The sequence below is a fragment of the Grampus griseus genome (assembly GCF_964374135.1).
Source record: "Grampus griseus genome assembly, chromosome: 11".
NCBI lineage: Eukaryota > Metazoa > Chordata > Mammalia > Artiodactyla > Delphinidae > Grampus > Grampus griseus.
In genome coordinates, this window is record NC_139005.1 from 102261657 (window position 1) to 102275519 (window position 13863).

General features: G+C 64.8%; 1 protein-coding gene across 1 annotated transcript; it reads left to right on the forward strand.

Moving 5' to 3' along the window:
* Positions 1-2574: 2574 nt before the first annotated feature.
* On the forward strand, positions 2575-10903 carry PANX2 (pannexin 2; the record flags this gene model as incomplete). Its single annotated transcript, XM_082666514.1, has 3 exons — positions 2575-2800; positions 8796-10226; positions 10581-10903. The coding sequence occupies 3 exons, from the start codon at positions 2575-2577 to the stop codon at positions 10901-10903; spliced, it is 1980 nt and encodes a 659-aa protein (XP_082522640.1).
* Positions 10904-13863: the final 2960 nt, after the last annotated feature.

A 13863-nucleotide genomic window follows, 5' to 3' on the forward strand; every position in this document is an offset into this window, starting at 1 on the left:
GGGTCGTTTGTCCTAATCTGTGAGACCATGAGGCCAGACCTGGGAACAGGAACTTCCTCTGTGTGCTCAGAATCGTTAGGTACGTACTCAATCAACACGATGCACAGACATTGCAAATTTTCGTAACAACGTGGAAGTAGAATTGGAAATGCGTCAGTTGAGCCGCCCGTCTTCAAGGGCGAACATTACTTGGGGTTCGCCCAAGTGATAAGACATGGTTCGAGCGTTAGGCTTTCTTCCTATTTTTCGTCTTCATTGATATGCGAGCTGATAAAACGTCACCTAAATAGAGATGAGAATGAAGGTTTTACTGTAGTAATGTCCCTCAACCTTCCAAAGCCCTTCCATGTGTCAAAAGCCACATGTCAATGGATCAGCACGAGAAAGGGCAGGCTGCTCCCCTAATGCCATCCTGCCCCAGAGACAGGATTTGGGGAGAGTAGCCTCCCAGTCTGGGCTGGCTGGGGGTGAGGACCGGAGCAGCCCCTGCTGTCCACCCATGCCCAGGCGGCAGGGAGGGTGGAGCTTGGAGACTCTGCAGGGTCAGAACCCCTGTCCAGGTGTCACCTCCCCACCCAGGCCCCTCTCTGAGATGAGGACAGCGTCAGAGGGGCTGCCGTAATGGGGTAGGGGTGCAGGGCCGCCAGCTCCAGCTGCGCCCTCTGTCCTGTGGGTCCTGTGCGCTCGTGCTGCCAGCATCCGCCGCGCACCCGCTGTGCTCCAGTGGCACCTCTGCCACCTGCCATAGCCACTTGCCAATTCTGAGAGCACGTGGAGACCAGCGGTTTTTCTCCTAACCAGACTAACCAACTGAAATACACCTCAGAAAGCGGCGGCTGTTTGCAGCGGAACTACTACAGGGTGTCTTGGAAGTAACCTGAAGAACCAACGAGACGCTACAGAGAAATAATGGTTCTATTACACGAGGCACAGAAGACGTAAGTAAATGGACGGACGTGCCCTGTCCACGCATGGAACAGCCTGAGGCAGCGCAGACTTCCACCTTCCCGTCCTCCAAATGCATACGGAAAAGGAAAGGCCATGAATACCTGAGGGAAAAGGAGAATGTGGGGGGCCTCCAACAGCATGTGGGATCACGGAAACGTGCTGCTGCAGGGGAGAGGCCAGCCCTGACTGGAGGTGTCTGGGTTGTTGGGGATGGAAGCAGCCCGACTCCCTCAGTGAGCAGTACACAGGTAGAACGGGTGGGCGTCGCTCAGAAACACTGGTGAGTCTTCAAAGGCACAGCGACCCCCGGACTTCCCTGGCGGTCCAGTGGCTAAGAGTCCGCGCCCCCAATGCGGGAAGCCCGGGCTCCATTCCTGGTGAGGGAACTGGATTCCGCGTGCATGCTGCGACTAAGACCCGGCGCAGCCTAAATAGATCGTCCCGGACCGGGGCACGAACCCGTGTCCCCTGCATCGGCAGGCGGACTCAACACCTGCGCCACCAGGGAAGCCCCGGATGAATTACTGAGTGAAGTTGAAACTCCAGCTATGCTAAATATTTGACAAAGAGCACGTGTATATCCTATTACAGTGGGATGGGGACCTTTCATGAAAGAATAAGAGGTGATACAGCGAGTCTCGCAGGCAGTCTGCATGAAGGTGGCAGCTGGGCTCTGCGCCAGAGACCGAACCTAGGAGGGTGCGAGAGGGGTGGTGCCTGAAGGTGGGCACGGGGGTGTCGGAGCGGAGGGGGTAAAGGTCAGGAAGATACGGGCACAGGCCGACCGGGAGAATGCCACTGACCAAGGCAAACGGATGGGGTGATGGGGAGGAGGTGCAGGGCTAGAGAGGCCGCGGGACCGCGTGGAGGTGACGCGGGGTGGGGTGGGGAGGGCACCGGGGAGACGGTTGCAGTGCACAGGCCGTGAGGAGACGCCCCGCAGCGTCCGCCGGCCGGCTGCCCTGCGTGGGGGGCGGCAGTCCCCCGTCTGCGTCCGCAGCAGCCCGGGTGGGTGGGAGCCTCAGCGCCCACGGTGGCGGCCAGGCTTCGGTAGAGAGCAGAGAGCGGGTGCGGGAGGCGGACGAGGAACCCCCCTCTCCGTGGGGCGGCTCCCGGACGCGGGGCTGGAAGACGGGGGCCCAGGACGCGGCCGGCCCCACCGCAGCTCCGCCGCGTGCAGCCACCGCCGACCCTCGGGCGAGGGGAGCCCCCCACTCGGCCTCCCCCTCCTCCCTGCCCTGAGGAAGAGGAAGAACCAGTCATTGTTCATTCATTTTATTTAAATATTTTTTGCCAAGTCATCACCGGCGCCGCATCTGCGTGCGGGGGTGGGGGGGGGCGGGGGGGCGGAGCCACGCCGCGCGTCGCCGCAGGTAAACAGCCCCCTCCCCGCGGCGGGACCGCAGCCGCCGCCCGCCGCTCGGGGCGGGGGTCCCGCCGCCGCCCCCGCCGGAAAGAAGCGCCGGGGCCGCGCCGTGGCTGCAGCCGAGGCGGGGGCGGCGGCCCCTGCGCCCCCCGCAGCCCGCGCCGGCCCGGGCGGCCCGACCCCTGCCCCGGGGGGCGGCGGCGGCGGAGCGCCCCCCGCCCCCACCGCGGGCCCCGCGCCCCGGGTCCCCCGCGCCCCCCATGCACCACCTCCTGGAGCCGTCCGCGGACATGGCGACGGCGCTGCTGGCCGGCGAGAAGCTGCGCGAGCTGATCCTGCCCGGCGCGCAGGACGACAAGGCGGGCGCCCTGGCCGCGCTGCTGCTGCAGCTCAAGCTGGAGCTGCCGTTCGATCGCGTGGTCACCATCGGCACCGTGCTGGTCCCCATCCTGCTGGTCACCCTGGTCTTCACCAAGAACTTCGCAGGTGAGGCCGGAGGCGCGCGGCGGGAGGGGCGCGTGCCCTCCCGGGCCACCCTCGCTGCGCCAGCCGCCGCCGCGGGCCTCCCCACTGGGGCCGGCCGTGTGGGCGGTGCCCCGGGGTCTCCCCGCAGACCCTCAACACTCCCCCACCCTTGCATGTGTCGCCGGTCGCTGGGGCTGCCTTCCTGACCCCTCTCTTCCGATGTATTGAATTTACCTTCCGTGGGCTCACAGCTGGCGGACCCGGCGGTCCCAGGCATCAAGGAGATGTGGGGTCTGGTGTGGAAGAGGGGCGACCAGAAGGGGGAGTGGGCAGGGTCTGAGGGAAGGAGGAGTGGCCAGGTGGGGACCAAGAAAGGAAGTTACAGGTGATGGGGACAGTGGACACCAAAGCACGGCCTCTGGGCAGGGTTCTGGGGCGGGTGGTGGGATGAAGACCCTGAGAAGTGGGCAGATTCTGGTCGGTTGCTGTGGGGGGGCACTGGGAGCCTGGGCAGGTCTTGGGCAGGGGCCCCCCAGGGCAGGCAGGGCCTGGAGGAGCAGCAGGCACTGGTGGGCAGTGGACCCTCCTGGCCTCAGCAGCAGGCCCAGCGCCTGTGAGGCTGATGCAGGTAGAAGAGGAAATCGGACAAGGGCAGTGACCACGGCAGCGTGGACGGGATGAGAGGTTGAAGGTGCCGTCAACAGACGTGGTCCTGATTAGATTCAGTGCATTTGGGGAGCACCTGAGGGCCTCCTAAGGAGAGGTGACCCCAGGTGAGGCAGGAAGGAGGAGTGGGCTCCCGGGGCCCAAGGGTCCACACGCGGCAGGTGGGTGGGCGGCTGGAGACGGGAAACGGCCCCCCACGCAGGGTCTGGCTGGCAAGCGGTCTCAGGGCCCAGATGTCCAGGGAGGCCCCTTCGCAGCCCATCAGCCCGTGGCACGGAGGGCGACTCTCCCCTGAGGGACGTGGACAGGCTTCCTTGCACAAAGGACTCACCCGTTAGGGGTCCCTGTGACATGAGGGTGGACGTTGTCCAGGCTGCCTCATCCCACCCCCGGGGGGGGCACTCCCGGCCTCAGCACGCTCCCCAGGAGCCTGGGGGGGAAGTCAGGCTGTGCACAGGTGTCTCCTGGGGCAGCCTTGACAGATTAGCACAAACTTGTGGCTCCAAATGCTAGAGCCTTATTGTCTCACAGTGCAGAGGCCCGAAGTCCAAAATCCAGGTGTGGGCGGGCCGTGCTCCCGAAGCCCCAGGCAGAGTCCCTCCTTGCCTCTCCAGTGCTGGAGGCGCCGCAGTCCTGCGCCCTCCTTGGCTTCATTGTGGCCGCATCACCTGATCTCTGCCTGCATTTTCACACCTCCTCCTGGGTGTCTGTCCAAATTTCCCTCCTCTTATGAGGACACCAGTCATTGGATTGGGGCCCCCTTGATCCAGCGTGACTCATCTCAACTTGATCACATCTGCAAAGACTCTTTCCAAACAAGGTCACATTCACAGGGACCAGGGCTTGGGGCTAGAACATCTTTTGGGGGAACAATCCTACCCACTCCAGATGCACACGGTGGGGTAGGCTGAGGACTCAGTCGCCGTCAGGCGACCTCCTGTGACAGGGCCCCCACCTTGATATCCTGCTGTGAACCAGCTTCCCCCATGTGGGGGGGCCTCAGCACCTCTGCATCCAGCCAGGCTGGGCTGCTGGGTCTCCCCGAGTGTGTCCTTCATCTCTGCTCCTGGCGGTGCCCTTGGTCTCCCTGTGCCGCCTGCCCTTTCACACCCACCTGCGTGTGTCTGGGGACACTCCTGGGCCCGATGCTGGTCGGGAGGGGCCCGGTGCCTCCCTAGCGAGGGCGAGGCAGGCCTTCTGAGCCAGGGCAGGCGGGTGCCGGTCCTGCGGCCCAGCACCCCACGACCCAAAATCCACTCGGTGGAGCATGTCTGGCGCGTGGGGCCCAGGTCTGCCCCATGGTAATCCTGTTCCAGGTCACAGAGCAAATGGGGAGTGGCGGTGGCTTCACGAGCTCTCCCGCTGCTGAGTGACTGAGGCCGCGCAGTCCCCTTGCTCCCACCGCGGTTCGGGGCAGTGGTGGCTGCCTCTCCTGCTCTCCTGGATCAGGGTCCGTCTACCTGGTGCTCCTCACAGAGCTCAGAATCGTCCCCGGGTCCCTTCTCCAGATGTGAGGACAGTAGGGGACCACTGCAGTGGACCAAAGAGGGGCAAGAGGAAGCAAGGTCAGAAGCTCTGACCCTCAAGGGGCGCTGGAGGCCCCTCCAGCTGCATCCCCCACCCCCAGACAGGAGCACACCCGACCCGTCCCCTCAGCACTGGGTCGCCATCCATCTTCAGGTTCCGAGCCCAGAGTATGTCCTGCCACTGCTGGAAGGATCCACGTCCCATCCACCGGAGCCCGGCTCAGCTCGAGGGGACCCGGCGCTCACCCCCACCAGCCCACCCAGCGCCCAGATCCTCACCTGGTGCCCTGGCGCAGGGGGCGGGGGTCCGACGTGTCTGCCTGTTGGTGACACGTGGGCAAGCACGTGCTGGCCGTTGGGCTCATGGTGAGGAGCCGGCCCGGCGGGGACCTCCCTGGACACCGGGGCCTGTGCGCATCCCCAGGCTGGAGGGTGGCAGGTGGCGGGAAGGCCCCGGTGGCTCCACAGACACCCGCGCTGCGCAGACCCGTTCGGTGGTGGATGGAGGGTCAGCCAGGCGCGCGGCCAACAGAGAGGATGGCGGGGGAGCGGGGCATTGAAGGGCTACCGGCTTCTCCAGATGTTATGTGGGCCCTGGGAAGGGGGGACCAACAGCTGCTTTTTCCTAAACTGGCCAAACGCAGGCAGACCTCGTTTTATTGTGCTTCGCAGATATTGCGTTTCTCACGATTTGAAGGTTTGTGACCACCCTGCGACGAGCAGGTCTCCTGGTGCCATTTCCCAACAGCATTTGCTCAGTTCGTGTCTCTGCGCCATATTTTGGTAATTCTCACAATATTTCAAGCTTTTTCCTTATTAATACATTTGTTACGGTGACCTGTGAGCAGTGATCTTTGATATTACTATTGCGAAAAGATTACGACTCGCTGAAGGCTCGGACGGTGGATAGCATTTTTTAGCAATAAAGTATTTTTAATTAAGGTACGTACGTTGGTTTTTAGACATACGTGCAGCGTGTAGACATAGACCACAGTGGAGTATAACCAGTGCTTTCATACGCGCTGGGGGAGAAAAGAATTTGTGTGACTTGCTTCGTTGTGATCTTTGCTTTAGCGCTGGCGTCTGGAACCAAACCCTCGACATCTCCGAGATGCCTGTAACGGGTGTGCCTCTTCTACCCTCAGTCAGGCAGGGTCTCCAAAGGAACTGGGGCGCTCGCGCTGGGAGGGGACGCTGTTGAGGGCTGGGCTTGGCCTGGGGACCGGGAGCAGCCCCGGGATTGCAAGCGAATTCGGAATCGCACACGCGGCTCCTTCCCCGAAGCAGCCTCGCAAGCCCTGGCAGCTGCTCTGGCTCGATGTTCTCCACGGCACCGCAGTCGGCCCCGCGCGCTCCACGACGGGGTCTCTGGGAGCACCCGGGGCTGCGAGGGCCCTGGCCCCGGTGTCCTCTCGGGGCATAGGCAGGGGCGCTCGGGTCCGGAGTCCACACAGTGCCATCCTCAGGAAAGGTGCCCTGGGTGAGCTGGCTGGGTCTGCGGGTCCCCGTCGGACACCCGTGCTGGCACCGCAGTGTTTGAGCGCCCGGTGCCCAGGCCCCTTGGCTCAGCGGTCGCCCTCACCCCCAACCAGAGTCCGGCCCAGCACCCAGGCCCCTGCAGCTCAAGTCAGGACATGCGGCCACAGCTCTTCCAGGCCAGGGTCACTGCACACGTGTGTCCTGAGGCACCGGCATGACACATCCGGTCTCTGCTAGGCTGTTGGAGCTGCTTTGCAGGTCAGGGAAAGACAGAGACCCCGGTGTAGAGCCCGAGAGGCCCTGGAGCTGGGCCTCTCCTGAGCCAGGGCTCATCCCTCCTCCCTTCCCAGCAGCCAGGGGGCGGTGGCAGACGTGAGAGGATGTGGGGACCCATGGGGGCCCTGCTTCCATCCACGGGTGACCCAGCTCCCCTGTGCCTGCAGCACTCACGGCCAGAGGACAGGCCCCCTCCGTGCCCCAGAGCCGCGGCACCCTCCCAGTTCCCCTGGGGCCTGGACCAGGGCCCTGGGGGTCCCAGGGACCTCTCCCCGCCATCCTTTTCCCCCAGAGAAGAGCGTCTGCCCTTCCTTGGCCTGGAGTTGGCTGTGAGGACAAAAAGCAAGTGAATAAAATGCTGTCTTCTCAACCACGAGGGGGGATCCTGTGCCTTTTCCACGTTCTCTGAGCCCAACTCACCGCTAGGCCCCAAACCTGTGTCCTCGTCAGGGGCCTTGGGCTGTGGGTACCAGCGTTTCCTGACCCAGCGCCATCCTTGGCCAAGCCCATCCCTCGTGCGCCCACGGCACAGCCTCCTCACGGAGCCCCTGGCCTCGCCACCACAGCTGAGCAGAGCTCACCGCCCGTCACTCCTGCCCCCAGCCCTCCGTGACTCCCCAGTGCCTGCCACGTGGAGCCCCAGGTCCTGCTGCCGTGGCCGTTGGACCACACCACCTGGAACGAGCTGTGGGCCCCACTCCGGTGACCCTGAGGCCCACCTCAAGCCCCCCTCAACCCTCAGGATGGTGCGGGGCTGCCACGCTGGTGGCAATGGCTGGGGCTCTGCTTATGTAAGAGGCCAGGTGACCTCCGTGCACTGGGACCGAAGACACTTGCGGGGTCTCCGTGCCCAGATGTGTAGCTGGCCCCCTCGGCCCCTGCGAGGCACCAGCAGTGACCTCAAAGGCCGGGCTTAACGTGGGGCAGGCCTTGGGAGGAGCCTGCACAGACAGACAGACAGGTGCGTTGGTCCCCGCTGCTTCCTGGTCTCAAGCCTCGTGGGGTGAGGGCCGTAAGCTGGAGCGGAGGGAGACTCGGCGGACCCGCCCTGGGGGCCGTTCTTCGGGGCGCGAGGGAGGGTCCAGGCTAGGGCGGGCTGGCATGTATGCTAGCTGTGGTCGGGCTGGGGGCAGTGACCTCCTGTCAGGGGGACGCTGCGCTCTGGGCGGGCGCCCGGGCTCTGCCACTTGCAAGAGGGCACATGTGCCCAGCCTGTGGTGACAAGGACTGGAGCCTGGCCTGACAGCCGAGTGGCCCCGCCTTCAGGGGCCGTGAACGGTGACGCCTGCCCTGAGCACGGCTCTGAGCCGGCCAAGCTCTTCCCTCTGAGAAGCATTCAACGGGAGGCCCACCTGGAGGGCGGGGGGGGGGGGGGGACAGCGTCCCACGTTCTCCGCTGTTGGTTGGCACCTGTCCTTACCTGGGGGGAGACAGCTCAGTGACGACCGTTTTTCCTGCGTGACATTGTGGGCTGGGTGGTGAATCCTTCCTGTCGGATCCCCGGGGTGGCTGCCCCTGCCCACCCAGTGTCCGGGGACCCCAGGCCTGCCCTTCCCCAGGACAGTGGGTCTTGGGGGGACACTCCTCAACTCTCAAGAGCAGGCAGGGCCACTTTTGCTGTTCCTTAGATGTGCCACCGTAACCGGCTCTGGGTAGGTAGGACCCGGCCAAGACACCTGCCCTTCTCAAGATGGAGCCCGTGGCAGTGCCAGGCTGGGGGCTGGTCCAGCTGTGCCACTGGAAGAGAAGCCCCAGCTGAGTGGTGTGGCCTGTGCCGCCCTCTCTAGGACTCGTCCCTGTGTGCACATGGGGACGTTATGGCACTCGAAGGGGGGCCTGAGGTTCCAAGTGCAGGTCGGCCCCCCAGGGCGGGGTGGGCACGGCCGTACCCTCCACCTCCAACCCACCTCTGTCTGTGCCACAGCTGACTGCAGTACGTGGGGGGCAGGGTACCCGGGGGGAGACCCACGCCACCACGCTGAGATGTGCGGAAGGGGGCTCAGCGCGGGGCAGGCGGGAGGGGTCCGATGCCCGGCTCGCCCCCAGCCCCCTCTCCTCTCTGCCCCCAGAGGAGCCCATTTACTGCTACACGCCGCACAACTTCACCCGCGACCAGGCGCTGTACGCCCGCGGCTACTGCTGGACGGAGCTGCGGGACGCGCTGCCCGGCGTGGACGCCAGCCTGTGGCCGTCGCTGTTTGAGCACAAGCTGCTGCCCTACTCGCTGCTGGCCTTCGCGGCCATCATGTACGTGCCCGCGCTGGGCTGGGAGTTCCTGGCGTCCACGCGCCTCACCTCCGAGCTCAACTTCCTGCTGCAGGAGATCGACAACTGCTACCACAGGGCTGCCGAGGGCCGCGCGCCCAAGATCGAGAAGCAGATCCAATCCAAGGGGCCCGGCATCACGGAGCGCGAGCGGCGTGAGATCATCGAGAACGCGGAGAAGGAGAAGAGCCCAGAGCAGAACCTGTTCGAGAAGTACCTGGAGCGCCGCGGCCGCAGCAACTTCCTGGCCAAACTCTACCTGGCGCGGCACCTGCTCATCCTGCTGCTCAGCGTGGCGCCCATCTCCTACCTGTGCACCTACTACGCCACCCAGAAGCAGAATGAGTTCACCTGCGCGCTGGGCGCGGCCCCGGGTGGCGGCCCGGCCGTGCGTGTCACCTGCAAGCTGCCATCTGTGCAGCTGCAGCGCATCGTGGCGGGCGTGGACATCGTGCTGCTCTGCTCCATGAACCTCATCATCCTCGTCAACCTCATCCACCTCTTCATCTTCCGCAAGAGCAACTTCATCTTCGACAAGCTGCACAAGGTGGGCATCAAGACCCGCCGGCAGTGGCGCCGCTCGCAGTTCTGCGACATCAACATCCTGGCCATGTTCTGCAACGAGAACCGCGACCACATCAAGTCGCTCAACCGGCTGGACTTCATTACCAACGAGAGCGACCTCATGTACGACAACGTGGTGCGGCAGCTGCTGGCCGCGCTTGCGCAGTCCAACCACGACGCCACGCCCACCGTGCGCGACGAGGGCGTGCAGACCGTGGACCCCAGCGCCAACCCCGCCGAGCCCGAGGGCGCCGCTGAGCCGCCCGTGGTCAAGCGGCCCCGCAAGAAGATGAAGTGGATCCCCACCAGCAACCCGCTGCCCCAGCCCTTCAAGGAGCCTCTGGCCATCATGCGCGTGGAGAACAGCAAGGCCGAGAAGCCCAAGCCCGTGCGCCGCAAGACGGCCACCGACACACTGATTGCGCCGCTGCTGGACGCGGGCGCACGCGCCGCGCACCATTATAAGGGTGGCGGGGGCGACACGGGCCCGCCCCCCGACAAGAAGCATGCCCGCCACTTCTCCCTGGACGTGCATCCCTACATCCTGGGCACCAAGAAGTCCAAGGCCGAGGCCATGCCTGCCGCCCTGCCAGCCTCCCGGAGCCAGGAAGGGGGCTTCCTGTCCCAGGCAGAGGAGTGTGGGCTGGGCCTGACCGCGGCACCCACCACAGGTAGGGATGGGCAGGGCTGGAGGGGTGTGAAAGGGGTTAAGGACTGAACCAGCTGGGTGGAAGCAGGGAGTGGGCAGGGGAGCCAGCTGCCGGGGTGACGACAGGCGGGACCCTCACTCGAGGGCCCTGTGAAGCACACGGGATGAAGGGCTGGCGGGGACACACGGTAAGGTTGCTCGGCACCTGAAGAAGGTTCTGGAAACGGGCGCTGTGTTCCTGGGGCGGCCAGAGCCCCTCCAGGCCGGCCGCTGTGTGCGGGAGCTTCAGAGCCTGAGCGGGCCAGGCGGGAGGAGGGGGGAGGCAGCGGGTGGGGAGAGGGGCCTGCAGAGGCTCTGTGCTCTGGGCTGTTTGCAGATGCACCGCTCCCCGCAGAGCCAGCCCGGGCCGCGCTGCCCTCAGGGGGCCCGTTTCACATCTGCTCGCCCTCCGCCGCCCCCGCCACGGCCCCTCTGTCGCCAGCCAGCCTGGGCAAGCCTGACCCCCTCGCCGTCCTGAGCCGCAACGCCACCCGCCCGCTGCTGCATATCAGCACCCTGTATGAGGCACGGGAGGAGGAGGACGTGGCCCCCCGAGCGCCCCCGGATGTGGGCAGCCTCCTCACCATCCCTCCCCCACAGCAGATCCTCATTGCCACCTTTGAGGAGACAAGGACAGCAGTGAGTGCTGTGGAGTTCTGAGGGGACAGGGCTGCCCAGGCCGTCGCAGGCCCCCCTGCATGACCGCAGTGCGCCACTGCCCCCAGCGCCCCCGTGGACGCGGCCTCTGCTTTGCCCGGCACCGCCCACACCCTGGCCTCCTGTGCGCATGCCACGGGGCTCAGCACCTCGCCTCCCCGGCCCCTCAGATGGCACCGTCGGGGCGCTGGCTGGGCCAGGGGCTGGCCGCGACCCCCGTCGAGCCCGTGGCCAGAAAGGCCCAGAGCCACCCCCCGCCCCCTGCATCAGGCGCTCGGTTGTGAAATGAAGAATTTATTTTTTTAGTTGATTTTGTCTTAGGCCTGGGACGCTGGCCCATGAGGGGCCGGGCAGTGGCAGGACAACTCAGGAGGGAGCTGGGGGTGGTGGCACGTCAGGGCTGCCCCCTGCAGGGACCGGGAGCCCTCGGTGGGAGGGGCCCCCCTCCAGTCAAAGGTCAACGTGCACTTTCTCCTCGTATCCCGACAAGCCTGTACTTTATTTTACTATGATTACTGTAACTAGCGAGTATATTTATTACCAGGCGGCTTCAGACGCATTCAAAACAAAGGATGTCGTGTGTGTGAGTGTGGGAGCGTGCGGAAGAGAGAGCGAGGGCGCCAGCGTGCCAGTGGGTGTGTGCGTTAGCGGTAAGCGTGCGAGTGTGTGCGTGAGTGCGCACGGGTGAAGCTGGGCGAGGGCGCCAGCATGCCAGCGAGGGCAGGAATCCAACGCAATAACCACGTCCCTCCAAGGCCATCAGCACCCCCCCGCCCGAGGGTCCACGACGCTTCCGTGGGAGCCCAGGGCCGGCGCTGGGCGGGGCCATCCCTATTACCTCAGCCACGGCGACAACGTGACAGTATTAACAAGGCAGCACCGAGCATATCAATAAAGATTATTCTGATACCCCTGAGTCCTGAGTGGTCCATCCTGCCGGAGGCCTGTGGTCCAACTGAGGCCTCCTGTGTCCAGGGCCTCCACCCAACCTGCACGGGGTGGAGGTGCTGGGGGCGGGGGGGGGCAGCAGGGCCGTGGGAGGCGCCCCGATGCCTTCCAGGTCGCGTGGGGGCCCTGCTGCATCCACAGCTGAACGAGAACACGCAGTCCTCATGCGGCTGACACACCGTGGTCTCCAGCTAACGTGCGTGCATGCTGGGCCACGGGGTGATTCACACAGACTCAGTGGAGATGGAGTGCGCCCTCCCAGGAAGCCGGCCCCCCCATCAGACGCTTGAGGGCAGGGGCTGCCAGGTACACTTGGGGGGAATAGCAAGAACTGGCAGGACTCAGGAGGGCTTCCTGGAAGGGGTGCCCCTGATGTGCTCTGGAGGTGTTCATGTCATGGGGATCGCAGGCGCGGGGGTGCTTTCCTCACCAGGCCCAGATGCAGGTGGGGCTGAGGCTGGCCCCGGGCGTGCACCAGGGAGTCACACACCCCATAGGCCACAGCAGGAGACCCCGAGGGTCTGAAGAGAGGCTCCTTGGAGGCAGGTAGCTGGGGCAGCTGGGCCAGAAACCCCTGGGGGCTAGACCAGGTGGGCTGCGGGCCTCAATCACCAGGGGGCTCAGGCGAGACCGGGGTGGGACCACCTGCTGCACCGTGTGGAGGCCTGACTGGTCTGGCCTCCTCGAAGCCCCTCCGCAGGCCCCTCCCTGGAGCAGCCCTGAGCTGGGCAGGCTGGGCTTCCCGGGAGTGCAGCCGATCCGTCATCCAGGGCTGCGTCCCAACTTGGGTGTTTCTGTTTTTGTTTTTCATAAATTTATTTCTTTTCGGCTGCGTGTGGGCTTCCTCTGGTTGCGGTGCGCGGGCTTCTCGTTGCAGTGGCTTCTCTTGTTGCGGAGCACGGGCTCTGGGCGCGCGGGCTCAGTAGTTGTGGCTTGCAGGCTCTATAGGCTTAGTAGTTGTGGTGCACAGGCTTAGCCGCTCCGCGGCATGTGGGATCTTCCTGGACCAGGGCTTGAACCCGTGTCCCCTGCACTGGCAGGCAGATTCTGAACCACTGCGCCACCAGGGAAGTCCCCCAACTTGGGTTTTAGATGTAGGTTTTTATCATCACTCAGGCATGGTGAAGCCAAGAGATCAGGAGACGACTGCCACTGCAAAGACAGTTTATCACAGGTCCCAAGAGGAGGGGGCCCCAGGGCCGGTCAGGAGGCAGGGAGAGGGGACACGTGGGCAGGAGCCTTCACTGGGTTTCCGCAGGGAGAGATGTGAGGCAGGGTGAGCAGGCTCAGGACCGGCCAGCGTGAATAATCTCGGTGCGCTCAGGGCGGAGGGGCTGCCCCTAGTTGTCGGTGCCTGGCCCAGATGATTGGGGCAGGCAGAGGGTGGCCCCGAGGACATAGTGCACCTCATGGAGGAGGGATGATCTGGGGCTGTGGATGGCTGGTTTGCTTGTGACACTGTTTGCTGTCTCTAGGAATTGGCTGACTCTGGGAGTGGCAGTCTCTCCAGGGTCAGCGCGGCCCCAGATGGCAAAACGGTACAATTCATACCCCCTGTTCCCAGAAAGCACTCACCCTCAGCCAGGTCAGGACACTCTCCCCAGCCCAGCATCCCAGGTCATATGGCCAGCTGCCTCTTGGGCTGGCCCTCACCATTTCCACTCATCTGGGGAAGGGACCCCACAGGACCCAGGCAGGCTGACCAGGTCCTGCAGGGTGGGATGAGCCCCTGGCCCCTCGGTCCCACATGGGCAGCCAGCTCCGTGGTGGTGGTGAGCCAGGCACTGGGGCCAAGGTGACCCTGCAGGGGTAGGGGCTGCTGTGCCCACCCAGGAGTCCGGTTCCCACTCACCTCAGGCAGCAGTGTTTGCCACGGGCCCCCCGGCAATCCCTGAGCAGGGCTGGAGCCCAGACCGGCTCTCCACCCCTGCCCATGCACACTCAGGGGCTCTGCTCAGAGTGGAGACATTCCCAGAGACCTGCGGGGCGCGCTGCCTGGCCGTGCGCTGAGTCCA